At 36.8% G+C, this 23,425-nt stretch overlaps 2 protein-coding genes across 4 annotated transcripts in view; one reads left to right on the forward strand and one right to left on the reverse strand.

Moving 5' to 3' along the window:
- Positions 1-44: 44 nt before the first annotated feature.
- Positions 45-14,615, reverse strand: rab7a (RAB7a, member RAS oncogene family). 3 transcript variants are annotated; one of them, XM_051911656.1, is made up of 6 exons: positions 14,553-14,615; positions 7,533-7,595; positions 5,018-5,144; positions 3,492-3,710; positions 2,192-2,320; positions 45-1,284 (listed from the first exon to the last, which is right to left on the reverse strand). In XM_051911656.1, exons 2-6 carry the CDS (start codon positions 7,583-7,585, stop codon positions 1,189-1,191), a joined length of 624 nt encoding a protein of 207 aa, XP_051767616.1. In that variant the 5' UTR covers positions 7,586-7,595; positions 14,553-14,615; the 3' UTR covers positions 45-1,188. The 3 variants fall into 3 exon arrangements, with proteins under 3 accessions (XP_051767616.1, XP_051767615.1, XP_051767614.1); XM_051911655.1 differs by having other exon boundaries at positions 14,314-14,612; XM_051911654.1 differs by lacking the exon at positions 14,553-14,615 and adding an exon at positions 10,290-10,417.
- Positions 14,616-15,929: 1,314 nt separating this feature from the next.
- slc25a26 (solute carrier family 25 member 26) overlaps positions 15,930-23,425 on the forward strand; it is a 66,501-nt gene continuing 59,005 nt past the window's right edge. Inside the window, exons 1-3 of the mRNA XM_051912105.1 lie at positions 15,930-16,104; positions 17,143-17,299; positions 20,124-20,233. Of these exons, the coding sequence (XP_051768065.1) occupies positions 16,072-16,104; positions 17,143-17,299; positions 20,124-20,233 (300 nt within the window). The 5' untranslated portion in view covers positions 15,930-16,071. The remainder of the gene's footprint in view (positions 16,105-17,142; positions 17,300-20,123; positions 20,234-23,425) is intronic.

Below are 23,425 nucleotides of genomic sequence, written 5' to 3' on the forward strand. Positions count from 1 at the left end.
TTCCAGTTGATATCACTTCTCCAAAACACTCGGTGCACAACCCGTTTACTCAACAACTTAATTTTATTTCCATTATTACTTTGAAATACATTTATCTTGAACAATGTATATGCTGTGCATTTTATTTCATTAAATGTCATGAACAATTCAGTTTTCCCCCAATGTTATCTAGTTATGTTTATTCGTATATAATGCAACAAAGATAATAATAATTACAATAATAATGAACAGACAGGAAAATATCTGAGTGATACTGAGCACTTAAATTCTCTACCATCCTGAGCTACTGGTAGAGTCCAGGCAAGAAATGAATGAAAAAAACAACAACAACAAGAGATGGCCTACGCCACTACTTGTTCATGGCAGACTCGCGGTGATTCGGTCATGCTGACATGAGGATTGATGATTAAAAAAAAAAATACAGAGAAATACTAATTGTCATAATATGAATTGTAGATAATTTAGATGTAATATCTAAATTTCCCATCACTTGGTTGGGAATTCATGTTTTCGTTTTCCATTTCGAGGACAGCGATTGGGCGTACACTGGATTGCAGTTCTCAGATGTAACAGTGGGGGCAGTGTTAGACCTCCAGTGCTTCGGGACCTCACAAACCGAGGAGCGTTTTCGGGTTCACGACTTCAAGAGGCAAATGTAGCATGCTTTATGCCAGGCCGCCATTTTATTTCAAGCAGAACAATGAAGAACATGACGGATAGTTCTGGTGCCAACATACGGCTTTAATGCTCTAATACACCCCCCATCTTTCAGCGTTCACGTCACACGTATTTCAACTGCACTGCGGGATGGGATCATATAAAATGTCTCAAGAGCCATTCAAGTGTTGTGAAGACTTTTTACGTGGGCGAAGCGATGATTCTGCAGAACTGGTGCGCAGTGTCAGAATTCGTGTACGGAAATTGAGCCTCTGGAGCATATGTGGTTGTGTGTGTTGTGTCTAAGGCTGTGAATGCGAACTTTGTAGGATACTGAATGAGAGGAAGTCTGTTCGTCTACAAAGGCCAGTGATTATATCGAGTAAAGGGAGGAAAGGAGATAAAGAACTGGGGGGGAGAGGGAAGGGGATGGGGAGGCAGGAGGAAAGAAAGAACGCAAGAGCGAGAGGGAGTGAGGCAGAGACGAGGCCAGAGAGGCTAAGAGTGAAACGTTGCGCCCCCTGGAGGTCCTCAGCAGCTACAAGTCTCTGCTGATGGCTTGGCTCTATCGTTCCGGTCCAGTTTAATTGGCTCAGGAAACTCGTTGTACAACTCAACCTCGGTTTCCTACAAAATAAAAAAGGGGTACAGTTAATGACAAAGTATACTAGATTTGATGTGAATGCTTAAAGGGATAGTTCACCCAAAAATGAAAATTCTGTCATCATTTACTCCCCCTCAAATTGTTCCAAACCTGTGTGAATTTCTTTGTTCTGCTGAACACAAAGGACGATATTTGGAAGAATGTTTGTAAGCAGATCTCTTCCGTGTCAAGGCAATTTCACGATTTCAATCATCATACAGTAACCCCACAGACATTTTTTTTCTCAAATAATTTACACAAATAATGTAGGTCATACTTTTCAGGTCTGCAAAATAAACTGAAATCCATGCAGATGCAGTGCACATCCCCGGCACTGCATCTGCTACTTTAAAGTCTGCATGAACCAGAAGTTGCGATCGACTTTACTTCAGTATTGTGGCGTATTTTAGAGTGAAACAGAATGATTGAATGAAAAAATTGGAGGGAGCGGCTTTTTTTTTCTGCTGCTAATTGATTGGATCTAGAAAAGTAGGTGTTCCATTCAACTTGCTGTCAAAGCTCGCAACAGACTGACGCTGCATCCCAAATCGAATACTTCCCTACAATATAGTATGTGAAAAACAATATGCCAAAAGAGTAGCGTGTCTGAATACGTGCGTATTCGATGGACACTTTACTATCCTATCCCAAGCTTGTTGTTGTTCTATCTCATCAATTTCTTTTTCGGCAGTGAAACAACAGACCTGGGCAGTGTTGCCACTTTGTGGACAAACTAATTATTGACACGTGTGAGCTGAACATACATTGTATGTGCAGTCACAAAAATCGGACTCTGTGTGTACTATGTTGATGATGAAATTTGCGTAAAATTTGTAAGCATATCCTGGCTAACGTACATGTTAAACCTTAAGTACGTACGTACACACGTACCTGTTTGAGTGCATTGCGTGCGATGGTCTGGAAAGCCTGCTCTACATTGATGGCCTCCTTTGCACTGGTCTCAAAGTATGGGATGTTGTTCTTACTCTGACACCAAGCTTGTGCCCGCTTGGTTGTTACCTGAGGGTGAACGTGAAACAAAGAAGGAAAAAAAATCAAAATGCGAACTTCACAAAGGTACTGAGACTCTGAATAAGGTTGTAGGTGACTGTCAATACACGATAATATTCAAAATGAGAAAGCCAGTGGAGTTTGCCCATGCGAAAGTCTCCACCATGATACTAGGCAATATCTCTCAGGTCCTTTAATGTACATTACAATTCAAAAGTTTGGGATCAGTAAGGATTGATCAAAAGTGACAGTAAAGACAGTCATAAGTTCAATCATGACAACTCTATGAATAGTTTTAGCATGCTATCGAATATGGCAACTTTAATGTATTTGGTCTTGACAGACTAGATCTGGTACGCTGCTGTTTCTGCATAAATAGACACATAAATCCCGTAGCAGATCTAGGCAGGTGGAGCTGGGGGAGGTGGAGGGTTTTCAGAGGAACTGCAGGACTAGCTTACAGCAAACACTGAACCAGACTATTTAAATGTTGAGCAAGCAATTTTATTGGCTGCAGGATTAGCAAAGGCCAATCAGCTTGTGCCATGCAGTAATGATGCAATTACTTGCAGACTGCATGTAAAGGACTTATCAGCCTGCGCCCTCTAGAATTTCATGACTGAACTAGTTATTTACAGTATCATTCACTGGAAGTTCAGGGACTTCAAACTTCTCCAAGACACTTTGCATGTATATGGAGAGGGTGCAGCTGGTCCTAAATTAGCTCCCTTGGCCTCTTAGAATGTGACATGATCTTGAAATATACTCCGTACTCACTTCTATATGTACAAGGGTCAATTACATGGTTATTTATTTGTACAGACCTATCAATTTATTCTAAAATGCATCACAAATGCAATTCATAGGTACAATGACATGAATACACATCTGAGCATGTTTTTAATTTAATTCATTTTCAAAAATGTTAGGGTGATACACCTGTCCTGATATAATAATGAAGACAAAAAGCCTCAAGAAACACGTTGAAAGAAAAACTTAAGTAGTTGTCATTATCTTTTATTTACATTATAGAAAACTAAAAAATTAAAAAAATTCTTAAGCTTATCCACCAAATTAAACTCATGTGATGTGACCAACATCCAAACAAACAAAAAAAAAAGCCATAGAGACCCTTTGCAGACAGACCCTCATGAAAGAATCACTGCACCACAGCACCCACCTGCCTATTCTCCAGATCAATTTTGTTGCCCAGCACTACGAAGGGGAAGTTCTCTGGGTCGCGTGGGCTGGCCTGGATCAGAAACTCGTCCCTCCAGCTGTCCAGTGTCTTGAAGGTGTTGGGGGCAGTGACGTCAAACACCAACACACAGCAGTCAGCGCCGCGGTAGAAAGCCACACCCAAAGACTGGAACCGCTCTTGACCTGCTGTATCCCATATCTGAATGAAAGAAAAGATACAGAATATTCACACAAATTCATTCAAATATGAATTTTCTATCAAGCTCTTTTTGTGTCTCACAATAACTATATTTCCATCTTAAGTTGCGAATTTAACTTATGCACAAAACAGAAATAATCACATAAAACGGCTGCGAAAAGGGCACCGTTTCCATTCCACGTGTTCAAGAAAACAAAATCATCACTTCCTGGGAAATTGGCACAAAAAAAGAAAAAAATGGAAGTTGCTGCAATCCGGAAAGCCACTGTGGCTCTTTTCCTACATAATAAATGACTTGTGTCTCAGAGCACACAGACGAAGTGCAATAAACACTGTCATGTTATCTTGCGTTAGGATGCCAGGTGTTTCGGAAAGTAATAGTGTGAGACTGTTCTGGGAGGGAATTAAACCAAATCATTTTGATGACAGACTTTGACTCAGGCATTTCAGAATGACCAAGCCTACAATTGAGATGCTGTGCAATGAAACTGGACTAACCAGCGGACCACTTATCCAATCACATCCTCTGTCGGGGCCAATCACGCGAGTTTAGGGCAGTCGTGGGCTAATAGTTAGAGAGCCAAACTGGTAACCCGAAGGTTGTGGGTTTGAGTCTCAATACCAGCAGGAAACCACTGAGGTGCCCTTGAGCAAGGCACCTAACCCCCAATCACTCCCTGGCCACCACAGCAAAAATGGCTGCCCACTGCTCCGGGTGAGTGCGTCCACAGTTTGCAGTGTGTGTGTGTGTGTGTGTGTGTGTTCACAACTCACTACTCCTAATGTGTGTGCACCAACTGGATGGGTTAATTGCAGAGGACAAATTCCAAGTATGCGTAACCATACTTGGCATTTATTCGGTAAAGGTGTTTCCATCATAGTTTATGCTCATGTCCTCTTATTGGATAAACAAAATTATCCACCTCAATCAAGCGCATTTTTAGAATTTAGAAGTGTATTTTTTTTTATTATTTTTTTTTTTTATGCGATATCCTGAAATTCAAATAAAAATAGGTGGATGGAAACATAGCTAGTGAAATCTGTTATTATTTTTATGCTCTATGGAACAGGTTTAAAATGATGTGAAGGTGAGTAAATGACAGAAATCAATTTTTAGCTGTTTAAGTATTTTCTTTAAAGCCTGCTCTCAGTTTATAAGAGATTAAAATAAAAAATTCCAAAACAAAAATGTAAAGCTAGCTGAAGTAATGAGATGACACTCTCTGGAATGGGGAAAAGAAAAATGCTTTAGATGCTTTCATTTTTGGCATCATGTGCTTTCAGTAAAAATAACCCATCATCTCTACCTGCATTGTGACAAGTCGGTCATCAACCATCACTTCTTTTGTCAGGAAATCTGCTCCTATAGTAGCTTTATACTGATTACTGAACTTCTTATTCACATACTGGTTCATCAGAGATGTCTTCCCAACCCTGTTGAGACAAAAAAAGAACATTTAAACCAGCAATTGGCAAGGAGAAAGTAGAACTAACATTATTTGTAATTTTGTATGACTCATAGTTCTGCACAAAGAAACACTACTGGAAAATGAACAATCTAGGCCATAACAAAATTTACTCCTCATGAAACTGAAACTATTTTCTTGAGAATTTATATCCCACCCACAAGCTTTCCCATCTGGAAAGCTCATAAGACACTACGAAGAAATAAAAGATTGAATTTTTGGGCATTTTGTGTTTGGGTGGTTGACATGACACAACATTTATATGCCTGGTGTGTCATGAACATATGTTTATATTGTCAAACAGTGCACTGGTAGGGTGCCATAGGGTGTAACTGAATGTTTTTTTTAAGAGTGTATTTATAGCATTCTTTGCACTTTTTTATCCAAGATTTTCAGCTGAACATCTAAATGTTCATGTGGCATGACTCTGTGGGACATGACTCTGTGGGACACGGTTCATTTTGCACTCAATGGCAATTGGTCACACTTCTGCCTTAAAGCTTATTGGTGCAGTTTTATTAATCTTACAACAAACCAGTTTAATTTTAAAATAATAATAGTGTCCCTAGAAATTTGAGCATGGCAGGTACAGTACAAAAATTTGGGGTCAATGAGATTATTATTGCTTTCAGATTTTTTTTCTTAAATTACACATTCATCAAGGACAAAAGTAACAGTAAAGACACTGGGCGTGTTTACACCTGGTCACTTCATAGCTCTCAAATCGGGAAAAGACCAGGTATAAATGCCCTCCGAAATGCATTCGAGATGGATTTAAATCCTATCGCTCAAACCACTTCAGGAGGTGGTCTGGGAATCATTCCAGTCAAAACTGAACAAGTCCAAATGCATTTGTTTGTTGAAACCACATACGTAAATTTTACTTCTCCTAAAAATGCTAAAAAAAATAAACATGTGATAGTGTGTAATAGGCTAAATAACATGTTACTGCCAGATATGACAGCACTACTGCATCACGCATCGCCGCAGATGAAAGTATCTCTTCAGCAAGCCAACGAGCAAACTACCGCAAATGAAACTGGAAGTCGCAGATGCTCAAAACACATTATGTGACAATGAAGACTGAATTAATGATGCTGAAAATTCAGCTTTGCCATCACAGTAATACATTACATTTTAAAATATATGAAAATAGAAAACACTTCATTTAAAGTGTAATATTTCACATTCTTTTTGTTTTTACTGGATTTTTTATTAAATAAATGCAGCGTTGGTGAGCATAAGACAGTTATGTGAACCCAAACTTTTGTACTTTTCATTTTTTTTTTTAGTTAAAATTACATTACAATAACATTTTGTGAATGCATCTTTTTTATATAATGTCATATAAACATTATATTATTGAATGAGTCAGATGTTTGTTCAGATTCAGAGAGCTGATTCAAACAGACTATGTTTGACTGAGTTATTAGAAGAACTGGCTTTATGTTTGTTATTCAACAAAAACAACAACAGAAAGACATATTGTCTATTTTCTATTATTTTGCAGTATCTTTATAAAGGACATAATTTAGGCAATACAAGTACAAAACAAGTTGAATTCTAATGTATTGGAATCTTTAAAATTGCCATGAAATGGAAGTTGCAGTCATTTTTTATTCCCTATAGTGACGTATATCTGAGTTAGGGTTGTGACGTGAGGAAATTTTCCCACCGGTTAAATACCTTGGGCACCTCGCTTTAAAATCACTAATTCGAAAGCGAAAGTAAAATGCGCACACGGCCGCATTCCTAGGGAAGTTGAGTTTCCACAGGAATGAACTGAAAACGCTCTGTGCCAGAAAACACGCACCATTATGAATGCCCGTGCGGCCGTCCAATCCTTTGCAGGTTCCCTATTAGTGTAACGGACGTAGGTCGGTAAGAACTGTGTGTGTAAACCTCACTCCCCTGATCTCAAGAGGCGCTCTAGCAACTGTGATCTTTAGCCTCCTTGTTGGAGCGCCCGACTCCCATGCCGGCGGACCTGGGTTCAAGTCCCGCATAGAGCAGGCGGTTTGAACAGGAAGGTTACACTAGCACTGGGTTTAAATCCAAAATATTGCCAAATAGGCGCTTTTACATTCCGCTTTAGTTTGAGACCAAATCTTCCGCCATCATCTTGTCAGTCAGCTCCTCACTCTCGTGATGAATGAAATGATGTGCACAGATAAATCATTTATATTTAATACTGCAATATTCTATAAAAAAAATACATATATAAATACCTACTTTGATGTTATGGCAACTTTAATCTATTCATACTACTACTATTATTTAACAGAATGCTCTATAATTTCATCCTTTAAAACTAAATGAAATTGGCAGTAGCTCTTTGTTGAATGTGGAAACTCACCCGGAGTCTCCAAGGATGATCACCTTCAGAAGAACTTTCTTCCTTGATGTCATAGTGTCACAGCTGGGGGAAGAGAAAGCACAAAGCATGAAGCAAAGATTTCAACAGCATGGCTCATATGAATAAAAAGGGAAGTGAAAGCAAAAACTGTTTGCACTCAAATAGGCCAATTTTCTAGGATGTGGAGACAGCAGGAGCGTTGTAGTATGTGGCAAGCTACAACTACTACATGCTAGAACCACAATCACCCATTTGATTGAACTCACACATTATAAGGGGCTATAAAAGCCTTTTTTGTTTCAATGACAAAACCCATGATTCTGCTTGCACTCTTAAATTAGTCATGTGCACTCTAACTACGAAAGTCACGAGAAACTCACTCTCAGAGATGACTTGTACCGTCGACTGCCTACTATAAAACACACAGACTTCCCTTTTTAAGAGGGGGGCTTGAACATGTCGTTCACTAAACACTTTTCCATCTTTCAATCAATACAGGTCCATCTGCTGAGGTACTGCTGTTTATCCAGACCACGTAAGAGAACACAGGGCATGGATCAATGCTAAACACTTCAAGAAATAAATCAAAATGACAGTGTTACTCAGAAACAGTGCGTCCTGCAACAACAACAACTACCACCAAAAACCTAGCTGGCATTAACAGGGTGTGTTGAAACTGGCATTGTATGGTTTGTTAGGACAATATTTAGTCGAGATACAACTATTTGAAAATCTGGAATCTGAGGGTGCAAAAACAAAAAACAAAAAAAACACCAAGGTTCTGAGAAAATCGCCAAATGAAGTCCTTAGCAATGCATATCCATTCACAAAAATATATTTACTGTAGGAAATTTACAAAATATCTTCATGGAACATGATCTTTACTTAATATCCTAATGATTTTTGGCATAAAAGAAAAAAGGATAATTTTTATCCATACAATGTATTGTTGGCTATTGCTACAAATACACCCGTGCGACTTATGACTGGTTTTGTGGTCCAGAGTCACATTTCAATATTGGCTGATATAAATTAAAAAAAATAAATAAATAAATAAAAAAAATCTCCAATATCAAACCATATTAAACCAATATATACTTGTATACGTAATGGTAACATCAGAAATATGACATTAAAATGGAAAGAATGGTAGACTGTCACTGCTAAAACACTAATATTATACAAGGGTTGGGTGTATTATTGACATAGTATGATATCATAATTTAAGTCATGACATAGTTTGATCAAGTTGGATGTTTCTTTTCAGCAATTATCTCAAAAATGTAAAGAAAGTTATCAGCTTCAAAGACATCAAGCTTCAAAGATCATATCAAGACCACCTCTTATTCAATCATTGTGTCTTTACCTGAACTTTGAAGGTCACAAATGTAACAAAGATATATATTTTATACAAATATACCACTACTACAATACTACTATAGTATGTTCATACTAAACTACTAAAGGAAAAAAGTTCATTTGACTTTTCTGATCCAAACCAGTCTCCAGACATATGCAAAAGCATGCAAAATTTCAAACTGGTGACAGAATCCGGATGCAAATGGAAAAATATCTCTGGAAAAACAGCTTATAAGTAAACAATAATATATTATGTCCAGACAATGAAAACCTGCCCATCCTACCGCTATACTGAAGGGATACAGTGTGCAGTTTAAAAATAAGCTTTAACATTAAACACTTTGTAAACCCCCTAACACGGTGCGATTGGTTCAAGTGGTTTTAAATCAGGCCATTTGAAACTTCGAGACCCATTAGTACCTATTATCTGCACATTTTCATATTACATAACAGCATAATCCAACAACTGGGCTAGAATTAGGCAGATAAAATCAAACGTGGGATGAATTATGTAATTAGTCCTTCATTTAGTAGTGAAAAACAGCATCCGACTGTAGGGTTGGTCACATAGGTCTGATATAGACTTTGAAAAACAACTTTTCAGCATATCTTGGTGAATCAAGGCTTCCCATGTCATATACATTAATATTCCATGGTAGAGAATGATCTACTTGATCTGACTGGAAAATGTAACTATGTTACGAGGAGGTCGTGATTTCATATGAATTTGTAGAATGTAAATTGTACAAGAACATATGATTATTAGAAAAATACAAGCATAAAGATCCACCCCTAAACATAACCGTCACTGGGGCGTAAGCAGATCGTACAAAAATGTATGAATGAGATTGTACGAATTAGCCACCAATGTGTCAAAACATAAAATAGATGCCATAAGATTGTGCTGGAAATAAATGATTCATTTTTCATAGTATTTATAATGTTCTTCAAAGAATGTCACGTATTACCATAGTATATTTGTAAATACAGCAGATTTTGTTAGCTTTAAACAATCTGAGGTGTAATTTTTACACTTAAAATCCAAACAGGGAAAAATAAATAAATAAATAAAACGTTTCCTACATATCCAACTTAAACCTGGCAAAACGCTTCTTTCTACACCAAAATTAGCATGAATATCAAAAGCCACCATATTATGCCCCCAAAGAGCTCCTGATTCTACATGAAAGCTTAGCTTATGTTCATTGACAATATCTTCAGGCTCCTAATAAGCAAAGCATCATGAACAAAAATGCTTGATTAGTTTTTAAAATGGTTTGTTTTAAATTAGAGTTACTAAAAAAAATACCAAAGCCAGCAGAGCTTTAAACAAAGAATGAATGTGGTACTGAACTACAAGAATCAGAAAATACTAAAGTTTACGAGAAAAACCCTCACCACGCTTCAGTAGGATCCACAAGCGGACTGAAGAGCTCCTCCATACAAACATCAACTTAAAGTCACCAACCTGGAACACTTAGGGTCTCTTAAAATTCACTGTAGTATATCACATTGTTCCAACAAATACTACAGAAGAGAAGCAATCACCAATACATACATGGAAAGATAAGAAAACCCCTGAAAATAACAAGGATATTGTAAAATGTGCTGATATCTTTCCTCTGATTGTCCCATGTTGCATCAATCAATACAAGAAGAAAATACCAAAATGTTTCAAAAAGCTCATCTCAATTTCAGATGCTAGCAGATGAGCCTGGATTGGAGCAGAGCTGAAATTTCACATGTACCCTGGCCAACCCATATGACACATTCTCGTTTAACAGCACATAAAATCACTATACAAGCTTCTTTATGTTCCATTTTCATGACAGTATAGCTCTGTCAAAACCTAACAAGCTGCCTACATACCTAGATTGCAATTTGGAGCATCAAAGGCATGTGCAGCCTTTTTTTAAACAAGGGACACGCCACCTTTGATTCCCAAAATTAATTCTAGCTTACAGAAAGTTGTTCTGCCATACTATTTAAAAAACGTACATGACAGATTGCATTATGCAACAAGAAATGTTTCAAATACTAGTATGCTACATAGTTGTCACAAGACTTTATCACATTGCATGTTCAATTTAATTCCCAAAAATGAAAATTCTGTCATCATTTACTCTCCCTCAAGTTGTTTCAAACCTGTATAAATGTCTTTGTTCTGATGTACACAAAGGAAGATATTTGGAAGAATGTTTGTAACCAAGCAGATTGACTACCATAGTCATTTTTTTTTCCCTACTATGGTAGTCAACGGAAATATCATCTGAAATTGATATCTTCTTTTGTGTTCATCAGAACAAAGAAATTTATACAGGTTTGGAACAACTTGAGGGTGAGTATATGATGACAAAATTTTCATTTTTGGGTGAACCATCCCTTTAAGGGTGCTTTCACACTTGGTTCGACTGCCTAGAGTTCGATTGCGCCACCCGTCCCCCTGCCCCCGCCCCCACTGGATTGCATTCACTTTATACTATATGGGTCCGAACCGCAGTACGCTGTTATCATCAAAGCAGCAGCCGTTTAGCCCTGTTGCTTGGTAACGACGATGCAGCAGAAGGCGGCAAAATGCATTGTTGCTCACTTTTGAACCTTTTTGAACCTTTGGTTTTGTTTTCAAAGTGTCAACACATAACCGCACTTGCATCTATCTGCTGCATATAAATGTTCTAAAGAACACAGTAATCCAGCAGAAACGAGATATACATTCTCTCTGCTTGCAGTGCATTAGGGCTGGGAGAATAAATCGCTTCATCTTGATTCGCGGATCGATTCTGAGATTTTCCGAATGCATCGCGATTCTCTCTCGAATCAATTCTGAGCTAAGTTTTTAACAGCAGATGGCACTCTAGGCTAGTTTTTAACCGAACGCTCAAATGCTGACGAAGAAGAGCGCTCGTGCATTCGGCTATGTACTTTACTTGCACCTCAGAATGCTTTTATGTCGCAAGATTAATGTAAACAGCCCACTGCAAACACCCTTGTAATTCACTTCAACTTTTTAAAACTTTATGATTATTTTATAGAAGGCTCAAATGGTGTGTGTAAGGAATTGGAAGCAAGCAGAGTACGGCTGTTTCTTAAGCACGCAGCGCCATCTGCTGTTAAAAACTAAGCTCTGAATCGATTCGAGAGAGAATCGCGACGGATTCGGAAAATCTCAGAATCGATCCATAATCATTTCTCGATTCGCCATTCAACGATTTATTGCCCCAGCCCTACAGCGCATCAGTCATGCTTGTCAGAAATGTGAGTGAGAACACATAAACACAGTTTTATCGAATCATACGTCATCAATAGCAGTTCACTTCCGTAATTTAATACGATTGCATTCATATCAAGCAGTGAAACGTACCGGAGTTCACATGAACCATACCCCTATGCGGGCTTGGGTACGGTTCGCAGGTGCGCACCCGAGTTCAGAAAACAGCGTTCACACATCATCCAATCAAACCAAAAGTGCTAGTGTGGAAGCACCCTAAAATGGATATTTTGTCTTTTAATCCAATTTTGTATAAAATGTCTTCTGACAGTCTTATCAAATAAATAACCAAAATAGAGTTAATCCATCACAAACCAAAATGCGTGGTCAATTTCACGGGCAAAAAAAAGTCTATTGTCTGTTGTCAATGGTGCATCGATGTATGAAGAACAGCTTACACAGAAGTCAAATTTCTGTTGGCCAACCCATTGTGAAATCTGCGTAGAGAAATCTCTTTGGTCAAAATTTCTGGTTTGCGCGGATTGAAATGATTTGATTTTGTCCCTTAAAATTTGGTAAATGTGGCCACGTCTTTACCCTGTAGTAGAAATACATTCCCGGATGCATTACGGTACATCTGTCATGTCGGCATTGTCCTTTGACCCACATGTTACTATGACGTATTTAAAAAATTGTGTTAAACAAGTACAAAAGAACTATGATACAACGTTCATGCTTGAGCATTTACACTTTAAAAGGTGCAGTCACATTTACCATTTTTTAGCGAGTTTTTGAGGATGAAATCCATTCATTTCAAAAGGAATTCAAGTGATTGAAAAATTTCGAGTGAGGACAAAAGATTTTTCCAAGCAGGTAATGCGAATTTCGTGCGTTGAACAACAAAAAGCTGCTTGGTTTTAAAAGTGACTTCTGTGTGAGCTGTGCTTTGACTATAGACAATGGACCTTATTTCGCCATAAAAATTTCACAGAAATTTTGCTGTGACCCCATCTTAAAAGTGCCACCAGACTCTTACGCCCTTATGGGATATCAAAGTGTCCACTGGTTCCATACTTATAACAGCATCAACCGAGAACGGTTCACCTACTGCTAACTTTGTCATACTACACATTAAATGCAGAGATTTCTATATTGCATACTATATTGTAAGGAATTGCACATATTCAGACGTAGGGAGTGTTATCTGGTTGTAAACTGCACATTTTTCCAAAAATGATAAGCCACTGGTGTATTACGCTATAGTTAATGAAAACATATGCATGCTGTGCACACTATGTAGTTCAGATGTATGCAATTCCAGATAGACGCTGTCTCGTAGGCAGCTCGCTAGATTTTAAAAGACAGCTCATGAGTGCAAACAGTTTTACGACTCCATATTTAATCTGGAACCCATGACACTCGGTAAAGTCGGATCACATGGTAGAGCACTTTCCTTTAGCATGCGTAAGAATAGCAGAATGCCATCCATTTCAACAGCACATCGCAACAAATATGCAAATGCATACTCATCATACATACGCGTCTCTTATACGTTTACTATACTTCCTGAACAATAAAAGGCACTCTGGTTATACTGTAATGGAGACTTTAGCCTTATAGTAAATGCTTCTTTATTTAAAATGGCTTGTTTCGCAATACTTCACACCTGTTCCAGTGTGCTGTAAACATACAAGCAGAAAGTGAATGTGTTGGTTGAGCAATCAGATGATTTCAAATGAAAGCAATACAGCGTTTCATATGAAAGCAAGACATAGCTGTAAAAACCATATATTCTCGATTGTTATTATGTTAGTGAGATTAAATAAAAATCTCTTCTTATGTATATTCATTATTTTTTTTTTAAATAGTCGTTTTAAAATAAATAAAATGTAAAACGACACAATCCAGCACGACTGTCAGGCCTGTCAGGGTAACTAGAAACACCTGATCATTCAAGGGCCTGAATACAGATCAACATCATAGAGTGTAAACGACTGATTTTAAGCAGAAAGGAAGCGCATACACAGAGAAAAAAACCGTACAGAAGGTGATTGAATTATCACAGTGTCCTTTAACAGCATAACAAATGAGCTCGTTTGCTAACGTCAGTTAGCTTACATGTCAATTACACCATCTCTCTGTCTTGACAAATCCACGACCAGTTTCTGTCTGGTTTTAACATGTACAAGCATATATCTTGATTTTATGACTCACCTGGTTTATAAAACAGGAGTTCTAGCGAATATCAGTCTGTATTTGCGCTGTGGTGTAGCCTGTGAGCTAAACCGCTACCGTGTCCTTACACAAGCCTGATGTTTATGAGAAAAACAAACAATAACTCCAGGCTCTGTCGCCAGCGGAAGACTGGATCGCTTAAGCTAGTGTATGAGTGAACTAATCCTGAATCGGGGATACCGATACGGGTGCTGTTACCGTTATTGCCCCACTGTTACCTGACGGGTCTTTTTCTGTTTCGGGATCTGCTTTAACTTCCTCCAAAACAACCCTGTGATAGCCAGCGATGTCATCACGCAGGTGGCGTCATCGCGCAGTCCCCACAAGACACGCCCTAAAAGCGGAATGGATTGTTTATCAGAGAGTTTCTTCTTGTATTTTTATTGACTACAAAAGTATTGAATGCAGAATATGGAAGCACATTTCTACCACATATTTAAAGTGTAAAGTCATTATTATGACATAAAAGGTCTATTATAAATTTTATTTACCAAAGCATGTTTTTTTTGTTTTTTTTTCTTATGTGGTGGAAATGGGTTTCCACAATAATGTGAAAGGTAACGTACAAAAATATCAAATTATTGTTTGGCCAACAAATATTGTAAATTTAATACCCCAACCAGACATTATATATTTTGTTAATATATGTACATTAACAATTGACTTTATTTAACTCATTTTGCATTTTCATTCATTGTACACAGATAAGCTAAAATGTTTTTATATTTAAAAAAAAATACAATGAATTTAACTGAAATTGAACTAAAAATGAAAAATTGAAACGATCTGAGAAGAGTCTTATATAATAGGAACAAGTTAACACAAAATGTTTTATTTTCACTTAATCGTGATTATAAAGTATTGTCATGTAAAAAAAAATAGTTTTATTCTCTATATTCGTACTGTATATAAATCTTTTTTCTTCTTCTTTTTTTCTCCGTGTGCTGGGATCATAGACTGTAAAAGATTGGGACCTTAGATGGTTCCCCCTGCTGGACCTATTGTTATACCATACTGGATTTTATTTTGAGCATTTAAAAGGATAGTTCACCCAAAAATGAAAACTCTGTCATCATTTACTCACCCTCAAGTTGCTCCAAACCTGTATGAATTTCTTTGTTCTGCTGAACACAAAGGAAGATATTTGGAAGAATAACCAAACAGATCTCGTCCCCCATTGACTACCATAGTATTTATTTTGTTTGGTTAGAAACATTCTTCCAAATATCTTCCTTTGTGTTCTGCAAAACAAAGACATTCATACGAGTTTGGAACTACTGAGGGTGAGTAAACGATGACAGAATTTTCATTTGTGGGTGAACTATCCCTTTAATGCTAAATTAAAGTATTCTAAATTCAAAACCAGAATCCAATTCCCAGAGCAGGGAGAATAAAATTTCTAAGAGCAATCAACATAAAATTGCTGTAATTTGCCTTTTTAAAAAAATGAAATAAATGGAAACAACTAAAATAAACCGATTTAGATCGTTGTATTGAACGTTATTGACAATTTATTGAACAAAATATATTCTACGTCAATAACGTAGATAATATAATGAAATTCCTTTTTTGCTGAAAATCAAGAGCGATGTTGTTGTCGTCACATGACGTCATCTGAAACGCCCGCCTTAAACATGGCAGCGCCCTTGATGAACGTGTAGTATTTGTTGCATACAGTGTCAAAGATGAACTGCTTCACAAAGTCATCTGCTGAGAGCTGAAATCCTCGCGTGCAGTATGGACAGACGAGAGTTCACAGCCTCCCTTGTGGTAATGCATATTTTATGTCTATTACACGTGCTAAATCAGAAGCATCATTCCTCATGACATTAACTCTGTATGTGAAATAAATACAGTGTGTACTGTGTGAGTAACACTTTATCTAGAGGCTTTCTTATTTCATTTATCTCAGGCTAGTCCATTTGAAAGTAATTTTTTCATCATTGTTATGATGACAGAGCGACTATGATAACGAAAGTAATGAAGAAAATATAAGTCGTTATAAAATTGATATAGTCTGTTTTTTTTTCTAAGTAGATAAATCAGTAAATAAACTTTGGCCATTTCTAGTATTTGTGTTTTCTTAGTATATACTTTTTTGCCTTATTTACTTATTTATTTATTATTTTAGCTTTTATGTTTCTCAACCCTTTTAGGGATTTAAAAAAAAAAAAGTTTTAAGGGAAATAAGACACTCTTCTTTCACCTTGTTTCTATAGCATAATCATAAATTAGTTTATGAATCATAAATTAGTTTATGAATATAGCGCTTTATAATAATAATAATAATAATACAGTTAAGAATTCTTTATGTAACTGACAGCTTCAACTTGACCTGTACCAAAACAGGACCTGGACTAAAACTTTTTTTAGAGTAAAAATAAATCAAAGTGTTTTCATTTTTCTAGCATTGAAATGGGAAAAGTTACATTTGTTTTTTGTTTACAGATCCATATGCACACTCAGTATTGCATTTGTTAGTCAGAAATGTTCTAAAAACAGTGGATGGAAAATGTGGTTAATAAAGATGAATAATTATTTAGATGAAAAGTGTTCTGTGTCTCTGATTTATGTTTTACTATCTATATTAAGCACAAACTTGACACTTCTTCTTAAAACTTTGAGTCATTTGCCTTTTACTGCATACAGTATGAGCATATTCGCATTATTATGTGGTAAAATATATGTATATGGTATTACAGTGACTAATTACATTGCACCAGAATTTGTTTAAAGCACCTTATTATACTGTAATGATACATTGGATAATGATTTATTACTACTTTATCCCTGCTCTCTGTCCCTTAGGCAGGCGGCTGTGCAGGAATGTGTGTAGATCTCACTCTCTTCCCTCTGGACACCATAAAGACAAGGCTGCAGAGCCAGCAGGGCTTCTACAAAGCGGGAGGTTTCCGTGGGATCTATGCAGGGGTCCCGTCTGCTGCTATAGGCTCCTTTCCCAATGGTAAGTTTATATATCTTATTATACTGAACATGAAAAATGGCTGCGTGTTTAAAAGTTCAATTTAAACTCTTTAGAAGAGTAATATAAGTGCATACTGCAAAAACTCCTGATTGTGATAAATAGCACATTTAAACCAGAAATACTGGGATCTCTAGCTCTTAGGATACGCCTACAAATCAAATGCATACGTAAATGTCAGAGAGTGGATGCAGTTTAACGTTGCCATGCCATTTTATGGAATATTGTAGTATTTATTCAGAATAATTTATCAATGCACATCATAATGCATGTGCTCTTGTAATCTTAAATCAAAGTAACTTCAACTCCCACTTGGAATGACATCTCTTTTTTTCTCTGATGTCGTGTTTTGCGCCACAAGGGCGGGACAACCTGTCACTCACGTTACATCACAGCAATAGCAAACCACAACGATCCAATCAATTCCAGATGAACAAAATCGAGTCCCGTCCTACATTTTTTTTTTTCTTTTTTTTCCCCTCTTGTTCTGCACTGTGGGATGACAACAAGCCAGTGGAGGGAGGTGATGGGCATTCATGTGGACATTTGACACATGCTACCTACCTAAACATTGGGCCTCATTTGTTAAACTTTCGTAAATATAGGAGTAAATTCTGAGCAATTTGTGCGTAAAATGGATCTTCCCGAAAACTCTCCTCCAGATTCACAAATGCTTCATAAACATCTTACGGACTCCCTTCTCTGGTTTGGCTCCAGTATTGTATAAATGCAAAAGAGACTAATAGGCCATATGCCTAACAATAAATGTTCAGTTAAAGGGATAGTTCACCCAAAAATGAAAACTCTGTCATCATTTACTCACCCTCAAGTTGTTCCAAACCTGTATGAATTTCTTTGTTCTGCTGTACACAAAGGAAGATATTTGGAAGAATGTTTGTAATCAAGCAGATCTCGCCCCCCCATTGACTACCATAGTATTTTTTTTTTCCTACTATGGTAGTCAATGGGGGGCGAGATGTGCTTGGTTACAAACATTCTTCCAAATATCTTTCTTTGTGTATTTTTGGGTGAACTATCCCTTTAACACCAAAGCGTTTTTAGAAAGCTGAAAAAATGCCTGGTGCTCTTCTGAAAACGGCCAGCTGGTGGCGCTTGAGAGCTAGTATCTCATATTACTCAATATAAAAATGCAGTAAGCAGCAATATTAACTTCTCCATTGTTGTTCAGCCAAAGTACAAGTAGGATGGTTGGTCGGTATAGTATTTGTCCCACATCTCCTCCATTGAGATTGGACAGCTGGGTAAAAAGTTACACAAAATAACACAGAACATTTGAATGTTTTATGCACTATTTACACGTGGTAGGGAGCAGGAGTAAATTTCTTACTAACTAACATTTTGAAAATACAAAAATTTATGTCAGAGTGGCTTTAAGAACAATTTACACACAAATTCGTTCTGCATGAATGAGGCCCATTCTTGCAGGCCAGGTACACCCCTTCCCAAAACATCACTTACAGAAATAATTAAACTCATCAGTGAATATTCTACCATAACAGACTACACCATAAACCGGACCAAATCAACAATCTTACTATTGAATATGAAGCCACACGACATTAGCATACAGGACACACAATTCACAATAAATAATATTACATACTTAGGAATAAATATATCCCAGAACCTCTCCGACTTATTTAACCTAAACTTTATTACACTTTTAAAAACAATAGAAGATGATCTAACTCGCTGGATGAACCTACCACTTTCCATAAAGCTCTACCAAAACTAGTATGAAAATTCCTTTATTATTCACCATGACTTCTGTACAACCAACTAAGAAATTGTTTACATAATTAAATCAAACAATAAGCAAGTTTTACTAGAAAAAAAGAATTCTAAAATAAGTTTACAAACACTACAAAAAATAAAGCTTAAGGCAATCTAGCAGCACCAAATTTTCAGCTATTACTTACATCTCATCTACAATATTTTTGCAAATGGATCAAATGTGCTAGAGTTAGAACAGGCAGAATGTAAAGAAATAACCATATCTTATCTTCTATCAATTACAAAAAAAAAAAAAAAAAAAAAAAAAAAATCAAACAGCAAAATCTTTTTAGGAATATAATGATCAAAACAGCTCTCACTGCCTGGTGGCAAATCAATACATTGACAAGCCATGAATTTACACCACATCAACTCACCAATATGGCATAACCCTGATTTCACTATCAACCAATCACCACTTGACAATACTAAATGAAAAGAGAAAGGTATCACTCATTTATATCATTTGTTTCCTGATAACACCTTCATTATATTTACAGAAGAACTCTGTAAATTGTGTATTTCCTACAAATTAGAAATTCTGTTAAAGCCACAATTGGAAATAAAGATATATATATATGAGACAATATCTCAATATCAATACAGATGAGGAATTCTGGAAAACAGTCTGCATAAATACTTAAATCTTAAGTACAATCACAAATATCCAGTTAATTCAGTATACAATTCTTTATAGAATGGGATTACACCCCTACACACCGTTACACCCCTAGTGTATATATGTATCATTGGTTCCTTCCTTTGTATAAGCTACTATGTCATATTGTTATATTGTGTGCGTTTTTCAGTAAAAAAAAAAAAAAAGTAGTCCATGCCTCTACACTTTTTTTTTGGCAGCACTCGGAGGACCAACAGCGTATTAGGCAGGTGGTCATAATGTTTTGGCTCATTGGTGTACATCAAAATATGGAAGAAAAGACCATTGTAACTTCCGTTTCATGCCGACTTTAAATAGTTTGCCACAAACAAAGTGTTTTTTTCTTGGTTCCAGCTGCTGCGTTCTTTGTCACCTATGAAAGCACTAAGTCGTTCTTTGCTGGCTTCACTGCTTCAAGCTTGGCCCCCATCACTCACATGCTGGCTGCTTCACTAGGAGAAATCGTAAGTTTCCTGTCATTCTTCTTCTTTCTTTCCTGTTGTTTTGTCCTTTGTATTTATCATAATTTACCCATTGCATTCCAAATGAACAGTATGTCTATTTCAGAGACAAATATGCAGAAGGCTTAGAATGGGGATTTGTTGGATGTTTTTTGCTCTGGGTTAGATCCGGGCCACAGACGACCCTTTATTTTCCCACCAGCTGGCCAAATAGGATCTTGTTGTTGTCTGTTGACATAACTGTTTTTATACAGACGAGTCTTGCAGTTTTGTCAAAGGAGATTTAGGTGTTGTAGCTGTAAGGAGCACCTTCATTTCCTCTGCTTGTGAAATTCTGTACGCTCAGATCAATGCATTCCAGAACGAACCAACACATAAGCAAAAAGACTGCCATTTAATCTTTCCTTAGTGCATACTCCACTTTAAAAAATGTAATGCAATCTAATGCATACACTACTATTCAAAAGTTTGGAATCAGTTTGACATTTTTATGTTTCTTTTATGTATTCAAAGATGCATTTAATTGATTAAAAACTTCACTTAAAAGAACATGAGACTAATATATTTTTCTTTTTTTTCCTTTTTGGCAGTTTGTAATTAAATAAGCGTACAATGACTGGCATGAAATGTGAGTGTACACTATCGTTTAGCAATTTGGGGACCGTAAGGTTGTTGTTGTTTTTCAAAAGAAATTACCACTTTTATTGAGCAAGAATGCTTTTAAACAATCAAAAGTTTCAGTAAAGATATTTACAACTGTTCTCAATATTGATAATAATAAAAAAATAAATCTTGAGCAGCAAATCAGCATATTAGAATGATTTTCTGAAGGATCATGTGACACTGAAGATTGGAATAATGATGCTGAGAATTTAGCTTTGCCATCACAGAAATAAATTAAATTTTAAAATATATTAAAATTGAAAACCGTTATTTTAAATTGTAATAATATTCTACAATATTACTGTTTTGTAAATGCAGCCTTTGTGAGCTGTAGTGTACATACATTTGGTCAGTTAAAGATACCACTGTCAGTTTCTTTCAAAGAAAAGAAAAGGTAAGAAGTGTGCCGACCTCTTCTTCTATTTGTTTGTTTTTTTGTAGAGCAAGCTTTTTTGTTGGACATGCTTTCTTGTCCTTTTGGAATCAGCATGAAATGTTGAAATCTCAAGATTGAAATCTCAGTCCTCTCAGCTCTGTTTAAAGGTGGTTAGTTCACCCAAAAATGAAAATTCTGTCATTAATTACTCACCCTCATGTCGTTCCACACCCGTAAGACCTTCGTTCATCTTCGGAACACAAATGAAGATATTTTTGATGAAATTCGAGAGGTATATGACTTGTTAATAGACAGCAATTTAATTACCACTTTCAGGGCCCAGAAAGGTACTAAAGACATTGTTAAAATAGTCCATGTGACTACAGTGGTTCAACCTTAATTTTAATAAGTGACGAGAATACTTTTTGTGTTCAAAAAAAAAAAAAAAAATTTACTTTACAACATTACAACAACTTCTCTTCCCTGTCAGTCTCCTACGCTGTTGACATAGTAAACACTTCCGGGTTCTATGTCAGAACGCAGACTCAGTAATGGCCGAAGCTGTTCACATGAGCAGCACGACGCATGCGTGTGATGCTGACGCAGGAGCCGGCCAATAATGAGTCGGTGTTCTGATGTAGAACCACCATAGTCACATGGACTATTTTAACAATGTCTTTAGTACCTTTCTGGGCCTTGAAATTAAATTGCTATCCATGGAGGGGTCAGAGAGCTCTCGGATTTCATCAAAAATATCTTAATTTTTGTGTTCTGAAGATGAATGAAGGTCTTACAGGTTTGGAATGACGTTGGTGCAGCCAGGGTGAGTACTTAAAGACAGAAATTTCATTTTTGGGTGAACTAACCCTTTAACATATTTGACCATATTTGAATCTACTCAGCAGAATTCAGAAGCAGATTTTCCTCATTACCATCGTATTCATCTCAATACACAATTTATTAACACAGTGACAGTATATAACTGTTGTAATTAGGTTGATCATTTAAGTTTATTACCCATTAAATTAACTGGTTGTTTTTCCATCTAATCTCTATACTAAAATGACACTCTAGGGGAAAGCTTTTTGCTTGGAAAATTAGAGCAACTATCATTATGTGCTAATCATGGCCATTAAACATGACTCAAAAAATAAGTCAAGTGAAAAGGTCAGCCTTCACCAATACTCAAGATATTTAAATATGAGGTGAAAAAGTCAGGTCTGTTGATAACCCTTTGCCTGGTGCAGCAGGATTTGCACACTTCAAAAAGGGGATTTTTAACAGCAGAGCCCCAGCTGAATCCCAGTGTGTTGTGGGTACACGTTGCCCCATTCAAAGCCCGTAATCCCGCAGCTTAGCCATAAAAGTCTTCCCCTCAGGCCGTCTGGAGAAGAAGACAAAGTCATCTTACTTATGTAACTACTGCCATTATACAAGTTCACGCTAATGGGTTTCCCGACTGGATATGATTAATGACTCATTAGTTTATAATTTGTTAGATTTAGAGTTTTCTGGCCCAGTTTTGCATCAAACCATTTTGTTACTTATTTGTGCGGTAGTTGCTTTGAGTATTTACTTTGTACTTTTCCCCATTACAGAAATAAGATTCTACGCCGCTGCTGTACTGTCATAGTTACCCAGCTGACCCTATAAGGTTAGCGCTAACACACTAATCAAACGCAATGTGGATCCAGGACTTTAAGCATAGGGATTCAGACTTTTCCTTTGTAGCATTGGATCTGCAAACAGCAAGATTTAAATTGTCTGGAAATTTTATCCTCACTTTATTCACCTTTACCAGTATCTCTTAAGTCAAGCTTCTTTTTTAATACAGTCATATGAAAGGTTTCTATATTATTGTTGTGTAATAACAGCAGCAGTAATTTCTGCCTCTTCTTTCTCAGTCTGTGTCTGTGTATGTGCTATAAAGAATGCAATAGCTGATGGTGTCTGTCAGGGCCAGAGTAGGCTGTTATCTAGCCATTATATCAGATTTATCTTCATTCCCATTTGCCCAACGCGCTCTCCGAAAGCTCATTTGTCAAGCTGATCTTTTCCTACATTTATAAACCTTGTCTCTCCCTATGGCTGTGGGGTGAAAACAGGGTGTAGCATGACTAGAGGAGGGCGACTGGCACCCCGCTAAGCTTGGCACA

This window comes from Ctenopharyngodon idella, chromosome 11, assembly GCF_019924925.1.
Source record: "Ctenopharyngodon idella isolate HZGC_01 chromosome 11, HZGC01, whole genome shotgun sequence".
In the NCBI taxonomy this organism is placed as follows: domain Eukaryota; kingdom Metazoa; phylum Chordata; class Actinopteri; order Cypriniformes; family Xenocyprididae; genus Ctenopharyngodon; species Ctenopharyngodon idella.

Bases quoted from the DNA above. Each gene is read 5' to 3' on its own strand.
- rab7a (XM_051911654.1), bottom strand. From the start codon at position 10,333: ATGGAGGAGCTCTTCAGTCCGCTTGTGGATCCTACTGAAGCGTG. The intron at 7,596-10,289 runs GTGAGGGTTTTT...CTCTTCCCCCAG, and splicing joins GTGGATCCTACTGAAGCGTG to CTGTGACACTATGACATCAA. The intron at 2,321-3,491 runs GTGGGTGCTGTG...GTTCACCCTCAG, and splicing joins TTGATCTGGAGAATAGGCAG to GTAACAACCAAGCGGGCACA.